This window comes from Ahaetulla prasina, chromosome 6, assembly GCF_028640845.1.
Source record: "Ahaetulla prasina isolate Xishuangbanna chromosome 6, ASM2864084v1, whole genome shotgun sequence".
In the NCBI taxonomy this organism is placed as follows: domain Eukaryota; kingdom Metazoa; phylum Chordata; class Lepidosauria; order Squamata; family Colubridae; genus Ahaetulla; species Ahaetulla prasina.
Genome location: NC_080544.1, coordinates 7,632,724 through 7,654,013, shown reverse-complemented (window position 1 = coordinate 7,654,013; position 21,290 = coordinate 7,632,724). Strand labels below are relative to the sequence as shown.

At 39.9% G+C, this 21,290-nt stretch overlaps 1 protein-coding gene across 3 annotated transcripts in view; it reads left to right on the top strand.

The window, feature by feature from the left end:
* SEC24C (SEC24 homolog C, COPII coat complex component) overlaps window positions 1-21,290 on the top strand; it is a 61,427-nt gene that overhangs the window by 30,832 nt on the left and 9,305 nt on the right. For 2 of the 3 annotated variants that reach the window (XM_058188575.1, XM_058188573.1), the window contains 12 exons: window positions 1,440-1,579; window positions 3,193-3,261; window positions 5,320-5,431; window positions 7,304-7,431; window positions 7,704-7,842; window positions 9,532-9,647; window positions 11,149-11,273; window positions 11,533-11,724; window positions 14,698-14,791; window positions 16,761-16,877; window positions 19,890-20,060; window positions 20,531-20,627. In XM_058188575.1, the coding sequence (XP_058044558.1) occupies window positions 1,440-1,579; window positions 3,193-3,261; window positions 5,320-5,431; window positions 7,304-7,431; window positions 7,704-7,842; window positions 9,532-9,647; window positions 11,149-11,273; window positions 11,533-11,724; window positions 14,698-14,791; window positions 16,761-16,877; window positions 19,890-20,060; window positions 20,531-20,627 (1,500 nt within the window). The remainder of the gene's footprint in view (window positions 1-1,439; window positions 1,580-3,192; window positions 3,262-5,319; window positions 5,432-7,303; window positions 7,432-7,703; window positions 7,843-9,531; window positions 9,648-11,148; window positions 11,274-11,532; window positions 11,725-14,697; window positions 14,792-16,760; window positions 16,878-19,889; window positions 20,061-20,530; window positions 20,628-21,290) is intronic. The other variant, XM_058188574.1, reaches the window with a different exon arrangement.

Here is a 21,290-nt window from a genome sequence, read left to right as displayed (position 1 = left end):
AAACCCAGCCAAGTGTAAATAAATTGCTGGCAGACGCCTTGGCTGGCGTATTGTTTTGGGAAGGAAGAGAGGGGACAGAACAGATAGGGTGGTGTTTGGTAGAATCTTACTATTTCATTTGAATTGTATAATAGATACTAATATCTCTTTTTTTCTCTAAGATGCTGAATAATAATTTCATATCATAAAATATCAATTTCTTCATTATCTAAATCTAAAAAAAACCAATTCCTAGTGTAGTCTTTCTACTGTGGTACATGTAGCCCTTTTCTCTAGATTTTCCGGTACCATTTTTCATATAATTTTTTTCTTCTGCTGATTTTGAAAACTTAAAAAAAAAAAAACCCTGGCATTTTTGGTCACCTAATATTTTTCCTACCTTAAGATATGATATGTTTCCATATATAAATTAATTTGCTTTCAAGCATAATGAACAGTGAATTAGTGGTCATTTTCATAGCTGCCTTTGCGATATTTTTTTAACAATTGAGAATTGCACTTTTTAAAAAATTGTTCAAATCTTATGGATGCTAAAAGTAATTACCATATTTCTCGGACTATAAGATGCTCTGGACTATAAGATGCACCAAGCTTTTGGGCAGAGAAACAAGAAAAAAAATCTGCCTTTGCCTCCCAGCATCTATCCGGTATTCATCTGGCCTGCTCGCCACAGCCTGTTTGCCGTAGCCTGTTCGCCACCACCCATTTGGCGCGTTCTAGAACAGCTGATCAGCTACGCAACAACCCCCCTCCCCACCGCAATATTCGCTGTATAAGATGCACAGACATTTCGGCCCACTTTTTGGGGGGGGAGGCAAGTGCGTCTTATACTCCGAAAAATACGGTAATCCCAGATGTGAAACTTCTAATGCAGGAACATGATATCTTTCGATAAAAAGCACAGTGGGACGAGTCCCAAGAAAGGGGGGGTCTTATTTGCTATCTTGTTAAAATTAACAGATTAAACCTAATGCTATTTGTTTGCCGAAATCTGTGAAGCTCTCATAATATATACAATAGTGATAAATATGGAAAAGTTCAGAAAATCCAGATGGAAGCAAATATTCCAACATAATTTTTTCTTTCTTTTCTGCTGCTTTATTCTTTTTAATATACAGTGTGGGAGATTCTGTATGCCACTTTTCTGACCCAGTCTGAAATTCTAATTTTACAAAGCTTTTCTGTGGAAATATTGTCAAGATGTATTAAAGTAATTAATACAGCTTAAATTTCTTAAATTTCAGAAGTGATCCTGAAAAGCATTATTCACTTATTTACAGGATTTAATTTAGGATTCTAAGTAAAATTGTTCAAATTGAAGTTTTGAGTTGGTATAATCAGAATCTGAGTTTAGTAAAAGCAGTTGAGATTAATATTGTATAACCTTTAAATTCTGTTATGCATTCAAATAAAGGTATATCTGTATCATTTTTTTTCAGGTTCTTTTGGGCAAAATAGAGGAACTCAACCGGTGTATGGTCCAGCTTTCCCTGGACCAGCAAATTATGGAAGTCAGCCTCCAGCACCACCACCGCCGCCACCGCCCAAACGACTAGACCCGGACTCCATTCCTAGCCCAGTAAGTGAGCCAGATCACTTTTAGAATTTAACGTCCTATTCTAGAAAGTGATGGGGAAGGAAAAACAAGACTCTTGGTTCCTCTGCATTTGCCTAATTCATAGTCCTTTCCTACAGCCAAAGGGCATTTTTGCACATTACTTTTTCTATCCCTCTTAGCATTCTAACTGCTTCCAGAGTTGTGTTTTCTAAAGAAATAGCATATTGATTAGATCAGGGGTCTCCAACCTTGGTCCCTTTAAGACTTGTGGACTTCAACTCCCAGCTTTGCTGGCTGAGGGACTCTGGGAGTTGAAGTCCACAAGTCTTAAAGGGACCAAGGTTGGAGACCCCTGGATTAGATTATCACAGATTTGCCCACTGCATTTCCTGTGATCATGCCAGAGTTGAAAAAGGATTATAGGAACTAGTAGGAACACTATCATGTTTAGCCCATGTTTATCCACATGAATAATTTTGGTAGCTTAGACTGATTCTTTGAATATATGGAAAGCACATTTGAAATAAAAAGGTAAAGGTAAAGGTTCCCCTCGCACATACGTGCTAGTTGTTGCCGACTCTAGGGGGCGGTGCTCATCTCCGTTTCAAAGCCGAAGAGCCAGCGCTGTCCGAAGACGTCTCCGTGGTCATGTGGCCGGCATGACTCAACGCCAAAGGCGCACGGAACGCTGTTACCTTCCCACCAAAGGTGGTCCCTATTTTTTCTACTTGCATTTTTATGTGCTTTCGAAACTGCTAGGTTGGCAGAAGCTGGGACAAGTAACGGAAGCTCACCCCAATACACTGCAGCACTAGGGATTCGAACCACCGACCTTTCAATCGACAAGCTCAATGTCCTAGCCCCTGAGCCACCGTGTCCCTTTACATTTGAAATAGGGGCCAGTAATCATACTAGGCATGCAATTGGCTGTTTCACAGTTACTAAAGTGAGGCATACTGACGTTTATCTGCTTTTTTAAGGGAACCTTGACTAGCATAATAGCATGTTGTAAACCCTACAGTGCTACGGACTGGATTCTAAGAATCTGTGACCAGATTCAAAGGACCCAAGCCTCCCATATTACCACAAACCTGTCCTCTCCAGTGGTAATGAATGTTATGATGGAATTCTGGCTTTTGTTTATATCCAGTGGTAGTTGCAATGGCTCTCCCGAGAGTACCTGAAAATGCCTTTTCCGTTGCAATGCCAGTTTAGCTGGTGAAAAGAAGTTCAGCCTTCTATATTTTAAAGCTGAGGTTTACCAACAAGAAAGTGTTTAGCAGCTCTGCTTTCTTTTCTGCTTTTCCTTTAAAGGCATTTTCAGAGAATCTGAGCATATCTCAATCTGTAATTCTGAAAACACGAAGTAAGCATGAGAATTGCCGACTCCATCAAGAGAGGACTCCCTCTAATGGAGATAAAATGGAGATAAAATGTGAAAACCTAACCAAGTATTATCCCCCACCCACCTTTGCATGAAGACTATCCTGATGAATATATTTAACAGTGGTAGAAATTAAGATAGACAGGAGTAACACTGCTTGGTACTTTTTATTTTACTACTCTGTCTCTCTTTTCCCTTTTTTTGTGGCAATTTTACTTCTTTTTTTTTCCTTTTAAACAAACAAAAAAAGCAACTCAATGAGCTGCCACCTCAGCAGAAACCCAGGCACAGAATAGATCCTGATGCAATTCCTAGCCCAGTAAGTGCGTTGTCTCTCTGTCTGCTCTTGTCTGCATGTCGGTGGCTGCCTGTGTATATCCGCAAAATCATTCCCCTTGTTAACCATCCCTGGTGTTAGTCCATCCACCTTTCCTCTTCCTCTCTTTCTGCTCACATTTCGATAAACAGAATAAAACACCGCAAATGTGGAAATCATCTGTTACATCAAAAATCAAGGGGCAATAGAAGCTTGGCATTTAAAACCACAAAAGATAAGCAGGTTATATATTTTCCTTTCAACTCTAGCCTCGTGTAAGCAAATAACCCCTGGAGAAATCGTTACAGCACATACTTAGGATGAATATTTAAGAATAAATTGGACATGTAATGTATTGAATACCTGCTGTAGCATGACTTTAACAGCTACTTTTTTAATTAATTCATTTTAATTAAGCAGCAGGTCAGTTCATATTATTGTTTTCATGAAGACAAAGAATGTCACTTGCCTATTGCTCCTACATTGTTTTGTCTTGGGAATGAGCTGAATTTGGTCACAACACGTAAAATAGATTGGTGATGTTACCAACTTCGCTTAGTTTTTTTTACAGCTGGAACAAAAAAAAAAGTCGTCTTGGTGTGGTCACTTCAATTTTCTGTGCAATCTCTTGATGAGTGTGTTTCTAATCAAGGGAAACTTATAGTCATTTTCATCATAAGAGATATTCTTTAAAATAATCTAATTCTCTAGGGAAAGGAAGTTGAAGCATTCCCGTTAGAAAGGTGAATTGGATGATAAATTAAAAGGTTACATTTAAATTGTTTTTGATAACATTATAAGGAATAGATTTATAATCCAGGTATTAGGAAATAATTAAGTAGTACATTGCGTCATGAGTTTAACAATGCTCTTTTTTGAGTGATTAGGAGGAGAATCCGTATGAGGTAGTACCAAGAAATCATTACTATTCTTAACCTAGAAGAGAATTTTGGAATAGCTTTAGTGGAGCAGATGGAATAGTATTGGTGAAGCAGGATACTGCTAAGCAAAAAGATGGTGGTTTTGAAAAATCTGGCCTAAGATTTTTCAGAAGTATGCAACAAAAATATGGAATTCTTTTTCAGGAATTGGATTGCTGCATCTAAAATACACATAATATATCTAGGCATGTAGCAGGGATGGAAGTAGATGGAAGAAAACTAGAGTACAAAATAATGTTGAACTTGCCTTTTCTCTGACCACTAGTTTCTCTAGATGAGGGGTGTCAAACTCAAGGCCCAGGGGCTGGATTCAGTCCGTGCGGTGCTTGGATCTGGCCTGCGGGAAACAGCGAAGGACCGGTCCATGGTGCCTCTGCCAGCAAAAAGGGACGGCTGTGTGCGGCCCTCCCGAGTTCCATTTTGGCTGGCAGAGGGTTGCAGGAGGCCATCGCAGCCAAAAATGGAGCTCGCAAGGACCACAGGCGGCACTCCCAAGCTCCGTTTTCTCTGGCAGAGTGCTTGGACCGCCACAGGCGTCCCCGACACGAGTGACATTGAGCTGGCCACGCGCCCCCCAGCCCCCCAGGGTCAAACACAACCCTCAATGAAATAGAGTTTGATATCCCTGCTCTAGATGATTATGATTATCTTAGTTTCAAGGATCACTTCTTTTTACAATCTGATTTAGGGTAGTCTAGCATATCTCAATGAGAGCTGATTTCTTTTCATAGTGCCTTTGTGTTGATTATCATGAAACTCCTAAAGCAGTTTATTTAAATATTAGAGAGGGAGTGAGAGAGAGAGAGAAGACACCTGATAAACAAAAATGCTGTTGTAATGGTCCAGCATAAAATTTTAAGCTATAACTTGACTGTCCAGTTGCAAAAAAAGAAAAAAATGTAAACAATGACTTTATAAACTTTATAGACAACATATATTGAAGTGAACATTGCAAAGTATATTAACTACACTAATTTTGGACTGTTGATTTCAATCCTAGCAAAACAAGTAGAAGTTTAAAATGAACATCCTCCTTTAAGGATTAAAAACGTTGTATGTTATATTATCACAACCTTTGCTAAAACCTTTTGTAGTGCTAACTTGTTGCTTCCCATTTTAGATTCAGGTTATTGAAGATGACAGAAACAACCGAGGGTCAGAGCCCTTCATCACAGGAGTACGTGGGCAAGTCCCACCTCTTGTCACTACAAATTTCTTGGTGAAAGATCAAGGTAAAATAGCCTCCACGAAGGCACCATCAAAAAAGAAATTTCCTGTGTTCGGCATAAACACTTGGATTAAGTTAGTTGTGTTATATAGTGAAGAACTGCAGTTTTTCTGTTCAGAATTTCATTATGCATTCATATTGTGCTCTTCAGCCACAAAGTTTGCCATGCTGTATTTTCACACTAAATTTCTGAATACTGTTACATAGAATAACATACATAGCTCCAAGAGAATACGGAGATCAGAGCTTGACCTCCTTGAATTAATGATAAGCATTAAAACACTAAGGAGTAAGTCAGTCCTATTCAAGGTTTGAATGCTATGAGTTCTATTGGGCAAGAAGATATATATAGGTAAATAGATGCAGGTATACAGAAGCATATATTTATACCTACACATACCAATGCACAAATACATATTTATATTCCTGAAAATTGCTCCATAATGTCAAAATTTGAACTGCCTGTTTACTTATTTGATTTGTATCCCACCTTCCCTCAGGTGCTCAAAGTAGTGACTTTTTGATTTAAAATTAAATTTTACTTGAAATCAAAAAGTCACTACTTTGAGCTCCTGAGGGAAGTTGAGATACAAATCAGATAGGTAAACAGGCAGTCCAGATGTTGACATCTATGGCATGATGCTTTTGTGGACTTACTAAAACATTTATACCACAAGCCCTGGACCAGGAGGCCCTGCTTACTGCCACCCCTGCCCTTGTAACCTCCTGCTTAGATTACTGTAGGCTGCCCTTGAAGAGCATTCAGAAAATTTAACCAGTGCAAAATGCAGCTGTATAGGTAATAAATGGTGCCAGCCACATGGCACATGTAACACCACTCCTCTGTGGACTGCACTGGCTCCTGGTGTGTTTCCAGGTGCTGGTGGTTATCTTTAAAACCATACATGGCTTGGGGCCGGGTTACCTGAAGTTCCATCTTTTTCCAAGTGTTTTTAGCTGTCCGGTCTGATCCAACAGATTGGGCATGCCGCATATCCTGTCAATCACAGTGTGTCAACTGGCAAGAACTAGCTCCTGTGCTGTAGCCCCTGCCTGATGGAATATTCTCCCCTCGGAGATTATAATGGACCTAAGCCTTTTGGCCTTTCACAAAATCGTCTGTGTACCCAGGTCTAGGGCTCGGAATGGGTTGAGGGCCTCATTACTTGATTTATTATTGGTTGGTTAACCATCATGGCTGCAAGCCTATTTGGATCAGAGATAACCGTGGCATATCTGAGCTGCAGGCTAGATTAAAAGAAAAGAAAAGAAAAAATGTTCAGGAGGAAAGCAATAAACAGCAAACTAATTCTGTATTTGAAAGCAGTATGAACATGCCCATCTAGTTATCAACTGTTAGGTTTCACAAATGAAGGCAAATATACGTGTCCCAGGATAATGTTGTAAGATCCAACTTTCACTCGAAGGAGATCATGTTTGTGTTATTTATATTACTTACACAATGTAAGCCGCCCTGAGTCTTCGGAGAAGGGCGGGATATAAATTCAAGGGCCTCTGTGGCTCAGGCTGCTAAGACAGTCTGTTATTAACAGCAGCTGCTTGCAATTACTGCAGGTTCAAGCCCCACCAGGCCCAAGGTTGACTCAGCCTTCCATCCTTTATAAGGTAGGTAAAATGAGGACCCAGATGGTTGGGGGCAATAAGTTGACTTTGTATATAAATATACAAATGGATGAAGACTATTGCTAACATATTGTAAGCCGCCCTGAGTCTTCGGAGAAGGGCGGGATATAAATGCAAATTTTTTTAAAAAACTTCCACTTCAAAAATAGCAAGACAGTGAAATGAGTGTGTGTGTGTGTAATAAATCTATTGAAGAATATATAGGTAAAAGTTTTCATTTCTTCTTTTCAAGGTAATGCAAGTCCCCGCTATATAAGATGTACTTCTTATAATATTCCCTGCACTTCTGATATGGCTAAACAATCTCAAGTTCCTCTCGCTGCAGTCATAAAACCGTTGGCTGCACTTCCCGCAGAAGAGGTAAGACTGATAGGCTGAATCATCTGATAAAATAGCAACACTATTACAAGATCATGGACCCCAGGGAAAGAAAACCCTCCCTTGAAGCTTTTGTTTACCCAGTGAGCTCCTCCATCCCAAGAGTTAACTTTGATGCTTCGCTCTTCAGAAAGAAGAAATTACTCTGGACATGAATACTAGAGCAAGATGCAGAAGCACTCTTTAGTATCATGTATGGGAAAAAAAAGGGGGAGTGTAAATAGCATCGATATCCAGTGTTTTTTTCTTTCCAGACCCCTCCTTATTTGGTGGACCATGGAGAATCGGGTCCCATTCGGTGCAACAGGTGCAAGGCGTACATGTGCCCTTTTATGCAGTTCATCGAGGGAGGAAGGCGATTCCAGTGCTGTTTCTGTAGCTGCGTTACGGAGGGTAAGAGCTTCCTATGGAAAGGGGCCTCGTAGAGGGTGAGGACAGTTTGCTGCCAACCAGGAATTTCATCTGAGAAATCGTCATGGGAAAATCCAAGAACAGATTTATATTTAAATGGTGAAAACTATACATCATCCTTTGTCCCTAAATTTTACTTACAATTGGCTTATTGAGGAATCTGCCTTTATTGAAATGAAACATACAATATGCAGAACATCTTATTTTTAAAAATGTATATCCAGGTTTCTCTCAAAAAAGTGAGAAAATAGAGCATAGCTGATCACACTAAGCCTTTCTGCTATTCTCTTAACACTTGTGCAAAGATTGTAATGCAAGAACAATGTATGTATGCATTGGAATCCTTCAGTCTCAAAAGACTCTGGTCTTGTGCTCTGGAAACAGCATCTAGCGTGGCTAAAAAGGCCAATTTGAGAGTGGCTATCCCTTCCACACTGAGGGCAGATGCATTCGGTCCCCTGCCCAGCCCCCAGATTTCGCTGATTCTGGGACTGCCTCTTTGCCTCAGCCTGCAAGAACAATAAATGCAAAATAAAAAGCAATATGTTTGCATTTTTTGTTGGAAGGTAACACCACCTGGAAATTAAATTTTAATGACATAGGACAGAGATGGCTAACCTTTTTGCAATCGTGTGCCAAAAGCGGGGGGAGTGCAGGGGGGGTGTCATGCGTGTGTGTGCCCACACCCATAATTCCATGCGTCCCACCACCCGCGCATGCACACGCAAACCCCCCCCCCACGCTTTTGGCACGTAGGCCTGTTTTTTAGTCTCCCCTGGCTCCAGAGCCTCTCTAGGAGCCTGGGGAGGGCGAAAACGGCCTTCTACACACACACACACACACACACACACACACACACACACACACACACACACACACACACACACACGGAGGCCCTCCGGAAACGGCCCATTTGCCAACTTCCGGTGGGACCGGAAGTTGGCAAACGGACCATTTCTGGCCTCCGGGGTGGGGTGGGATGAGAGGCTCTGGAGCCGGGGGGGAGAGCAAAAAACGGGCCTTCCCCAGCCCCTCCGGAGGCAGGAAACAGCCTGTTTCCCTACTTCCAGCAGGTCCAGCAGGCCTGAAAATCAGCTGGCCAGCACAGACATGCGCGCCGGAGCTGAGTTCGCGTGCCCACCGATATGGCTCTGCATGCCACAGGTTCACCATCATGGACATAGGAAGATTACTATTGCTTACTGATTGGCTGCAGGGTCTATTAAAATGTCTTAGAATGTAGGTAGCAAACCCACTCAGGACTATAAAATTTGATCTATAGCCCTATGAAAATAAAACATCCGAAATCCATAAGTGGATGATATCTTTATAAGGACCAACAAGTAGCTCAAAGAATGTTCCAGGTTCTCCGGAATGATGTCACAAAAAGTAGAGCTAGGGAAGGGGCAGATACAGAAGTCAGATGTTCCCGCTACGAAGCCTTCAATTCAAAGGCAGTGCCAAGGGAGAGAAGATGGATTCAGTACATTGTCAAATGGCATTGTTGTCAATTTACGAGAAGCATTTATAAAGGCTAACAACTGTTGTTCCCCTTGCTCTGAACTCTGAAGAGCCAGTTGAACAGTTGAAACTCACAGATTCTGGCCTGACAGAGAGAAGAAATAAAGTAAGCAGAAAAAAAGTTACTCCCTTTTCTTTTTCCCCCCGCAGTGCCATCTCATTACTTCCAGCATTTGGATCACACAGGCAGGCGAGTGGACTACTATGACAGACCTGAATTATCACTGGGCTCCTATGAATACCTAGCTACCGTTGACTACTGCAAGGTATCTCTACTTGTAATTTATTATTTATTTTATTTACAGTGAGAGACCAGTAGGCTAAATGACAAATTCTTGGGGAAAGTCAACATTCAGTGCTTTTCAGTTGGCGTCAGAGCACAAACAAGTAGGCAGGAATTATATAGATTTCGTTAATCCTGACTTTTGTCAGGATTAAGGTCGAGGAACAAAACCTTGGAAAATGACAGAGTATTCAGCCCTGGATTAAATTAAATTCATTGGTTCAGGTGGACTTGAACAATATAAATATCTTCTTGTTGGGCTTTTTGTAGGCTGATTAAGCTGTCAATTACTAATGAACTCTTCCTTTATTTCTGGGTAATAACATTCCTTTTATACTTTCTAAACCTTGCCACCACTTCTCACTATTGGCTTTCCAGTGCTGCACTCGTTAAATGGGCAGAGAGATCATCCATCATTAATATTCAGTATGATATAAGTAATTGTCTTTAAGGATTAAGGAGCCTTAATTACCCCTTCAGAGAGGCTAATTTTAATCAAATTATTGTAAACCTCAGTAGAAACTAGTTCAGGTTCCAGACAAAAGAGAACCAGCTACAACATGCCAAGAAACGCAAAAGATTGCTCTGATGAATTTGAATTAGCCCTTATGGGGGTCGGAAGGGGTTTATTTTTATAAAATTAGATCTGCAGGATCTAGAGGCCAGCACCTTGCATAAAAATTAAGGGCTGCCAGGATAAAATGCAGTGTTTCTCTACTTTGGTAATTTTAAGATGAGAGGGCTTCCAACTCCCAAAATTCTCCTGGCCAGCATATGGGGGAATTCTTGAGAGTTGGTTCACAATATGTTAAAGTTGCCAAAGTTGATAAACACTGATATAACGCTAATAGTCAGTACTGGAAAACTGTAAGATTTGCATTTGCAGTTTCTTTTAGTCTAGGCCAGTGGTTCTCAACCTTTATAATGCTGCGACCCCTTTAATACAATTCCCCACGATGTGGCGATCCCAACCGTAAAATTATTTTCGTGTTGAATTTATCGCGCCCTGAAGCCGTCTTGGCTAGCGATCTGAACTGCTTGCGATTGCCTTGAGGACGGAGGCATTAAAGCGGAGACTCCTCCCCTAGTAAGTTTATTGCGCTTGAAGCCAGATTAGGCTAGCGATTGGGAGTGATTGCAGCTGGCTTGAGAGGGAGACATCAGAGCAAAGATTTCTCTCTTTTTTTAATTCATCGCACCTGAAGCCGAATTCGGCTGGCAATTTGAAGATCCTGCAGCTGGCTTGTGGAGTCAACCATTGGAGCGCGATTCTTCGACTCGCAAATATACTTCCTATATTTCCGATGGTCTTAGGCGACCCCTGGCAAATCGTCATTTGACCCCCAACGGGGTCGCGACCCACAGGTTGAGAACCGCTGGTCTAGGCAGAAATACTGTTAAAGCTTGTTTCTTTCAAGACCTAAGATGGGGAAATTACTCAGAACTGTGCAATGAATAATTGTGCTTGTTTTCCTTTCTTGCAGAATAATAAGTATCCCAACCCTCCTGCTTTTATTTTCATGATTGATGTGTCATATAATGCAATACGGAGTGGCTTGGTCAGGCTGATATGTGAAGAACTGAAGACTCTCCTGGATTACCTCCCCAGGTACCTGCTGACATAAGATAGTGGTCCTAGTGAACCAATTTTTTATAATAAACTTTGATTATAATCAACCTATTTCAGCGAAACGGTTCAGTCAGTCTTTCAATTAAGTATCCTATAAAATGAGAGGACTTCCCAGCTGCATTCTCAAACATGGGGTTTGGTCAGTAGATATAAGGGCACAATCATCTGTTGATGCTGTTTTTCAGTTTGATTTTGCAAGCCCATTTTACGCTATATTTATCATCTTTTTTTTTAACAGAGAAGGAACTACGGAAGAATCGGCCATCCGGGTGGGTTTTGTCACGTACAACAAAGTTCTACACTTCTATAATGTCAAGAGCTCCCTGGCACAGCCGCAAATGATGGTTGTTTCGGATATAGCAGATATGTTTGTACCTTTGCTTGATGGCTTTCTTGTGAAAGTGAACGAATCTCGCACAGTTTTTACCAGGTAAGCAAAACTCAACCTATATACTATGAGCGTTGACAAATTGATGCAGGTAATTCCCGACTTACGACCACATTTGGGACCAGAATTTCTGTTGCTAAGAAAGTCAGTTGCTAAGTGAATCACACACTTTTTAACCATCTTTTAGTCACGGTTGTTAAGCAGATCACTGCATTTGTTAAGTGGCGATGCAATCACAAGTAAATTCAGCTTCCCTGATTGACTTTGCTTATCAGAGTCTGGCTGGGAAGGTTGCAGATGGTGATCATGTGACCCCCAGGACAGTACAACTGTCATAAATTCATGCCTGTTGCAAGTGTCCAAATTTTGATCACATGACCATGGGGAAACTGCAACAGTTGCAAATGCGGGGACCAGTCATGTCTCTTTTTCCAGTGTCATTTTAACTTCAAACGGTCGCTAAGCAATGGTTGTAAGTTGAGGACTACCTGTTATGTCTATCTTCTTGTTGTTCTTAGTGACCTGAAAGTGCTCTCAGGCAAGGTTAGCAATCATTAGAATGAGCATTGCCATCACAAAAAGGCTTTCCTGAGGAAGGGGTGCCCATGGGGTAATGCAAACAGCCATAAAGCTGAGCCAGTTGCCAAGCACCCAAAATACGCATCACATGACCATCTGGTGCAGCCATTTGAAGTTTAGAAACAGGTCATAAATAGCTCTGGGCAAGTCCATCATAACATAAGAAAGGAAGGACTACCTGGAACACATATAACTGGAAATGCTGAAAATATCAAACATTGCTGGTGAGATTGATTATTTTACTATAGGTAATTTGAATTAATTTCTTGTCCTTCAAACCACATTGCATGCAATATACAGCATTGTTCCTGAACAAAAATCTGGATTGAGGAAGTAATTTAGCATTCAAATATGCTTGCTGAGTTGGTTCAATCAATCAATCAATCTTCATTGCACTGTGCACAGATCTGCACAAAAAATTAAACATTAAAATAAAATAAAGCAAAACGGGACAGAACTGAACAGATCAGAGCATAGTAATATATTACCATTGATGATGAAATCATCAGTGGGTGATCAAAGTTTGCCTAATTTTATGGACAGTGTAACAAAACTTTGCTGCGTTCAGAGAGAATGAATCATACTGATCTGACAATATTAGCTGTACACAAAAGAGATCAGAATTTCCAAGATATTTAATCATGTAAGTGTTATATGTAAAAGTGTTATATGAAAAGAGTTTGTGACTCCCTATAGAGGGGGCAGAGTTGATGCTCCCAGTTCTTCCACCCACAAGGAATAGGATTCTTCAAGCACGTGCTGTCATTTTCTCTCCAGGATTAAGAATCACACTCATTTTGAGTGTGTGGGTTTTATTTTTATTCAGTTTTTGCTCGAAGTATGACCATTTTAAAAGGGACGCGGTGGCTCAGGGGCTAGGACGTTAAGCTTGTCGATCGAAAGGTCGGCAGCTTGGCGGTTCGAATCTCTAGTGCTGCTGTGTAATGGGGTGAGCTCCCATTACTTGTCCCAGCTTCTGCCAGCCTAGCAGTTTCGAAAGCACGTAAAAATGCAAGTAGAAAAAATAGGGACCACCTTTGGTGGGAAGGTAACAGTGTTCCGTGCGCCTTTGGCGTCATGCCGGCCACATGACCATGGAGACGTCTTCAGACAGCGCTGACTCTTTGGCTTTGAAACGGAGATGAGCAGCGCCTCCTAGAGTTGGCAACGACTAGCACGTATGTGTGAGGGGAACCTTTACCTTTTTATGACCATTTTGTTGTTCTCATTAGCTGCGCTAGTGCCTTCTGATTTGTTAAATCAGTTGCTTTCAACTGAATTAACAGGAAGGGATATAAGCGTTTTGCATAAAGTGAGCTGTTTCACTGGTTATTAGAACTATAGAAAAAGTGGTTACTCCGTTAACTTGAAGTTGAACAAGATTAAGAGAAATAAACATGAATTTATGCTTAAAATTAAAGGTATCCCATAAATACCATAAATAAAGATGTTACCCCATTAAGCAAAAGTAAATATTCTCTGACTTTTTTTATTTATTTATTTGCATTTATATCCCACCCTTTTCCGAAGACTCAGGGCGGCTTATACTATGTCAAGCAATAGTCTTCATCCATTTGTATATTATATCCAAAGTCAACTTAATTGCCCCCAACAATCTGGGTCCTCATTTTACCTACCTTATAAAGGATGGAAGTCAACCTTGGGCCTTGTGGGACTTGAACCTGCACTAATTGCAAGCAGCTGTCTTAGCAGTCTGAGCCACCAGAGGCCCTTGAAAGGGACTTGAAAGAGGAGGAAGCTTAAGTTTAAGAGAGCAATCATGCTGTTGCTTTTGATCAGTTCCTGCTTATACAGTCTGAGTTGTTTAATTATTTCCGTGCTTGTTTCTTATCCTGCTTTATAGTAGGAAGTTTTTTTGATAGACCAAAAGTGCAAATTTAAATACTTCTACCCTGTAGATCAAAATTAGGCAGATAAAAAAATATATAATAAACTTGACTTAATCCAGAAATAGGGCAGCGTGGTGGCTGACAGTTAAAATGCTGGATTTGTTGATTGGAAAGCCGGCAGCCTAGGTTTGAGACCCGAGACCCCCATGACGTGGTAAGCTCCCGTCCTTGCTTCAGCTTTTGCCAAACTAGCATACAAATGCAAACAGATAAATAGGTACCACTTTGGTAGGAAGATAACAGCGCTCAGTGATGTCATGCAGGCCACATGACCATGGAAATGTCTTTGGACAGCGCTGGGTCAGTAACCTTCAAACGCACAATCTCCTATAGTCAGCAACAACTAGTGGAGTAAAATCCACAAGGACTCTTTTACCTTACTCCCAAAATACCGTAGATGGGTTTTGTTCCTCCAGAAGTTCTAATTGGCTGGAATAAAGCATCTGTGCTCATTGATCAGAAATAACTTAAGCGCCAATCCTAGAGATTTGCCTAAATTTTGACTTCGATTTTCATCATTTTGCAGCCTGTTGGATCAGATCCCAGAAATGTTTGCTGATACAAGAGAAACAGAAACAGTGTTTGCTCCAGTGATTCAGGCTGGCATGGAAGCTCTAAAGGTTAGTTTTTATGTTCCTCAGCTCCTTAATTTGACTTGATTTTTCTCAGTCTCTTCCTTTTTTTTTTTTTTGAGTATTCTGTAAACCTCTCAAGACAGTAGCAGTAAGTGCTGAATCCAGTTTGTTTATTACGTGGTAACTGATCCATATAGAATTTTATATAATTCTAGGTCAGCAGTTCTCAACCTGTGGGTCGTGACCCCATTGGGGGTCAAATGACGATTTGCCAGGGGTCGCCTAAGACCATCAAAAATATGGGAAGTATACTTGCGAGTCGAAGAATCGCGCTCCAATGGTTGACTCCACAAGCCAGCTGCAGGCTCTTCAAATCGCTAGCCGAATTCGGCTTCAGGCGCGATGAATTAAAAAAGAGAGAAATCTTGGCTCTGATGTCTCCCTCTCAAGCCAGCTGCAATCACTCCCAATCGCTAGCCTAATCTGGCTTCAAGCGCGATAAACTTAATAGGGGAGGAGTCTCCGCTTTAATGCCTCCGTCCTCAAGGCAGTCGCAAGCAGTTCAGATCGCTAGCCAATACGGCTTCAGGCGCGATAAATTCAAAATGAAAATAATTTTACGGTTGGGGTCGCCACATTTTGGGGAATTGTATTAAAGGGGTCGCAGCACTATAAAGGTTGAGAACCACTGTTTTAGGTAATATTTATCAGGCAGAAAAATCTGTAAGGGGAATGCAGAGGATCTTGAGCAATATGGATAAAATGTTAAACACTTCAAATAAGTTGATATTTGGATTTTTTTTAAAAAAATTGCAACATGTTGGGAATAAGATCAGTATGTACAGTAAGTGCCGGTTGTAAAAGATGCGTCACTTGAAAAGCTACATTTGCTTTTCATTGAAAAGCCTTTTATGTTTTAATATAAATGGTGGTGTGGAGGAGTGCTCTTAAGGACCAGAGTCTCAAATGGTCACTTCAAGGACCTTTCCATGTTTGCTTACAGGCTGCCGACTGTGCTGGCAAGCTTTTCATATTTCACACATCGCTGCCTATAGCAGAGGCTCCAGGAAAGTTGAAGAACAGAGATGACAAGAAACTGATGAATACTGATAAAGAAAAGGTAAAGGACCATATTCCAACAGAAGTAGGCCAAGGCAGGAAGTCTGATTCTGATTTCTTATGTCTCCTTGGTTGCTTTGTGCCTTTTGCTGCCCCTCCCCCCCCAACTCTTCCCACTGCCATGAACTGTCCATATTTCCCAACCTGAACCAGGTTTGTTGGTTTATTATCACATTTAGAAATTGCTCATCTCCCTCACAGAAGGAATGTGGGTGGTTTATAAACGAATGAAAGTAAATCTGAATATAAAAATATTAAAATATTTAGGCAAGGAGAGGTAAAATTGAATATTAGATGATTAAAAAGAGAGAAATCTTTGCTCTGATGTCTCCCTCTCAAGCCAGCTGCAATCACTCCCAATCGCTAGCCTAATCTGGCTTCAGGCGCCATAAACTTACTAGGGGAGGAGTCTCCGCTTTAATGCCTCCGTCCTCAAGGCAGTCGCAAGCAGTTCAGATCGCTAGCCAAGACGGCTTCAGGCGCGATAAATTCAAAATGAAAATAATTTTACGGTTGGGGTCGCCACATTTTGGGGAATTGTATTAAAGGGGTCGCAGCACTATAAAGGTTGAGAACCACTGTTTTAGGTAATATTTATCAGGCAGAAAAATCTGTAATGGGAATGCAGAGGATCTTGAGCAATATGGATAAAATGTTAAACACTTCAAATAAGTTGATATTTGGATTTTTTTTAAAAAAATTGCAACATGTTGGGAATAAGATCAGTATGTACAGTAAGTGCCGGTTGTAAAAGATGGGTCACTTGAAAAGCTACATTTGCTTTTCATTGAAAAGCCTTTTATGTTTTAATATAAATGGTGGTGTGGAGGAGGGCTCTTAAGGACCAAAGAGTCTCAAATGGTCACTTCAAGGACCTTTCCATGTTTGCTTACAGGCTGCCGACTGTGCTGGCAAGCTTTTCATATTTCACACATCGCTGCCTATAGCAGAGGCTCCAGGAAAGCTGAAGAACAGAGATGACAAGAAACTGATGAATACTGATAAAGAAAAGGTAAAGGATCGTATTCCAACAGAAGTAGGCCAAGGCAGGAAGTCTGATTCTGATTTCTTATGTCTCCTTGGTTGCTTTGTTCCTTTTGCTGCCCCCCCCCCACTCTTCCCACTGCCATGAACTGTCCATATTTCCCAACCTGAACCAGGTTTGTTGGTTTATTATCACATTTAGAAATTGCTCATCTCCCTCACAGAAGGAATGTGGGTGGTTTATAAACGAATGAAAGTAAATCTGAATATAAAAATATTAAAATATTTAGGCAAGGAGAGGTAAAATTGAATATTAGATGATTAAAAAGAGGGGGAGGGTCTTCAGGTTGCTAGTGCTCCTCTGAGAGCCCCAAATTCCTGGGCTCTGCTGTACCTTCCTTACCTCAGGGTTGAGGGGAGGGAGAGGGTTCCAAAGGGAACCAGCAGAGAAGTCGCTCTTCTTGGAAATCTTCGCTGATCAAAGCCCTTCACCATAAAAGACAGAAAAATAAAATTTGCTGAATGAAATTCCTGAGAGAGGAAAATCCTAGAACTTTTTCTTCCTTCAGCTGTCATAGCCAAATAAAGAAACCCAGTCAAATACAAATCATGGATTGAACACCAAAGAAGAGAAATTGTAATGTAAACATTCAGAAGAACCATTAAAGGCCTTAATTTCCATAGCAAATATATACATCCTTTTGATCTGCAGACCTTTGAATATCAGGTTGAGTTCTGCTCTTTGAAAGCCCATCTGGTTCCTTTTTTTCAGTCATCATCTTCTTTATTGTGCCTTCAGCAAATAATCTATTTGTGTTGTGACCCAGACCCAAGTAGGTAGTAATAAACTTAGTCCGTAGAAAAACAAACTTTATTCGAACGGCTGGGAATTACTTCATTCCCAGTGTCGTCCAATTCAAAGTAAAACAAATGCCTCCCAACACAAACACAGTTATCTCACAAACGTTAGTCCAATTAGGCAAACTGCCAAAGGCCCTTCCTGGCAAATGTCCAGAAGCCACAAAAACAAAGACATAGACGAAGCAGAAGATGGAGCAGAAGACACAGCTACAACATTGTTTTCCGGCAAAGCTGAAACGCCGGTGCTGGTCTGTTTTAAGACTTATGGGAGAGGCCAATCATCTCTTGGCCCTACTCCCGAGTTGTCCTCTCTGCTTGAGCTGTTCTTGCCTTCTGGCAGCTCTTCTCATGCGTGCATTAGGAACAGGCTCACTACTATCTGCCTCACTACTATCAGTCTCTGCCTCACTACTATCAATCTCTGGTGGCTCTGGATTCCGCACCTCACTTCCCGATGGCCCTGGCCTCACCTCAGCCTCATCGCTGTCCAACTCCGTTGCCAGCTCTGTAGGCTGCTGACGGACCACAACAATTTGCCCAAGACCTGAGCTTAGTAAATCAGAGTGACGCAGTTTGAAACATAGTATTTTATTCATATTTCAGTGCTGTTTTTTAAACTGTATTTTTTTCTGAAAGAGTATACCAGGTATGATTAAAATAAATAATAAATTACTATTTTGATGGTATTTCCACTGTAACCTCCCTCTTCCATTTTTTTGCCTAGAGATCATTCTAAGTCTTTTCAGAAAAAAAGAAATTATCTTCTTATTTGAAGATAATTGCAGCTTCCTTATCCATTAAAGCAACAACAATTCTGAAAGAAAAAACTATTAGAAAAAATTAAATCGTTTAAGAAAATCAAGGTTTTCTTAAGAAATTTCTAAAAATGATTTGTGAGATTGTTGATACAAGTTGTAATTTGCAGATTCTGGCATATTTAAATTAATTCAATGAACAAATATGGTAATATTGAAATATGAGGCTCTGTTTATTTTTTCTGAAAGAGTATACCAGGTATGATTAAAATAAATAATAAATTACTATTTTGATGGTATTTCCACTGTAACCTCCCTCTTCCATTTTTTTGCCTAGAGATCATTCTAAGTCTTTTCAGAAAAAAAGAAATTATCTTCTTATTTGAAGATAATTGCAGCTTCCTTATCCATTAAAGCAACAACAATTTGCCCAAGACCTGAGCTTAGTAAATCAGAGTGACGAGTTTGAAACATAGTATTTTATTCATATTTCAGTGCTGTTTTTTAAACTGTATTTTTTCTGAAAGAGTATACCAGGTATGATTAAAATAAATAAATAAATAATAAATTACTATTTTGATGGTATTTCCACTGTAACCTCCCTCTTCCATTTTTTTGCCTAGAGATCATTCTAAGTCTTTTCAGAAAAAAAGAAATTATCTTCTTATTTGAAGATAATTGCAGCTTCCTTATCCATTAAAGCAACAACAATTTGCCCAAGACCTGAGCTTAGTAAATCAGAGTGACGAGTTTGAAACATAGTATTTTATTCATATTTCAGTGCTGTTTTTTAAACTGTATTTTTTCTGAAAGAGTATACCAGGTATGATTAAAATAAATAATAAATAAAAATAAATAATAAATAAATAAAATTCTGAAAGAAAAAACTATTAGAAAAAGTTAAATCGTTTAAGAAAATCAAGGTTTTCTTAAGAAATTTCTAAAAATGATTTGTGAGATTGTTGATACAAGTTGTAATTTGCAGATTCTGGCATATTTAAATTAATTCAATGAACAAATATGGTAATATTGAAATATGAGGCTCTGTTTATTTATTTTTGTATACCGCCTTTATTATTTTTACACATAATCCATTCAAACATATCCAACACACCTTCCTCTTATTTTCCCCACAACAACCATGTGAGGTGGATTGAATGACTGGCCCAAGAATACCCAACCAGCTTCCGTGCCTAAGGCGAGACTACAACTCCCAATTTCCCGCTTTCTAGTTTGATGCCTTTTAACCACTAGACCAAATTGGCTTTTATAGGCAGAAAATAATATATTACCTAATTGGTTTTACTTTTATTTTTGCTCACATGTTTAGGACAAAGGAGATAATTCTAAGATGGGATTTCCCACATTGTTCAATATTTATCTTGTTTTCTGCTCTCTCTGTTTACCCTTTTTCTCTGCTTTAGACTCTGTTTCAGCCTCAAACGAATTTCTACAACAACTTAGCCAAGGATTGTGTGGCCCAAGGCTGCTGTGTGGACCTTTTCCTTTTCCCAAATCAATATTTGGATGTAGCTACCTTGGGGGTTGTTCCGTATCAGACTGGTGGCTCCATTTATAAATACACATATTTTCAGGTATGATTTGTCTTGGCTTTAACATCTGTTCATTCATATTACTTTATGGCTGCAATTATGGTCTCAAAGGAGAGAGGGCAAGTAGTAAAACTATTTCAGGAGCCAGCTAGAATCGGTAGTAGCTCAGATTAGTTCAACAGGAGATCAGTATACCCTTGGCTTCTACATAAGTTTAAAAAGTAAAGAACGGTGAAGTTGATTATTCTTCACAGCATAATTTTGAATTATTCAGGTGGATTTCTGTGGTTTAGGCACCTTGCAGTGAAAAAATAAAAGATCTAGACTTGTAGACTATGGTGTATATTGCAGATGATTCTTTTTTAAAGCAACGATGTGTTCTCTGAGTTTCTAAGTAATTTAGAGTTTATATCCTACATAAACTGGATGTATAAGACAGTGGTCTTAGCTGGAGTGCCATTCAGCCTCTGTTAGAAATCAACCATGTGAAGTATGCTGATTGTGTATTTTAGGTGGAAACGGATCAGGAACGCTTCTTGAATGATTTACGTAGAGATGTTCAAAAAGAAATTGGATTTGATGCTGTGATGAGAGTACGTACTAGCACAGGTAAGCACATATCTATATATCAAAAACATATATCTAATCAGTAAATATTGAATCAGCCCCTTGAAGTGATCCAGACAAGAAACATCAATTATGAATACTAATACTACCCTTATTGTAAAGTGACAGTAACAGAATTTTGCAAATACCTCTCACCTCCCTTACTTTTGCTCTTCTGAAAAATAGGGAAGGTCCCTTCTGAGATGCTTTCTCTACCCCCCCTCACACCTCCTTCAGTCACTGATTTCAATTTTCAGACCATTGTCTGGGCTCTGCCTCTTTCTCCTGTCATTCCCAAGGTCATTCCCACATACTATTACAGTGAATGAGGTTTAGCTGCAGCCTTTGCAGACTTCCCCTGTCATGGTCCTGCAGCTCACCTTTGCTTAAATTCTGGACTGACTTAAGTCTATAAATCAAGCTAAGTTAAAAGATAAGATAATCTTTATTGTCATTTTTCTGTCAAACTCAGATGGAGGAAATAGCATCCTTTCTGGAGTGATTGCCCAATAAGCAAATTGAAGTGAGTCAAATACTGGAAGGAAGCTAGATACAATAAAATCCTTTCAAAATATTCATAATTATGGATGCAGGTACAACCTAAAGATAATCATTAAGGCTCATAAACTTCTTAGGCACTGGCAAAACAATTGCAGTCTTAAAACA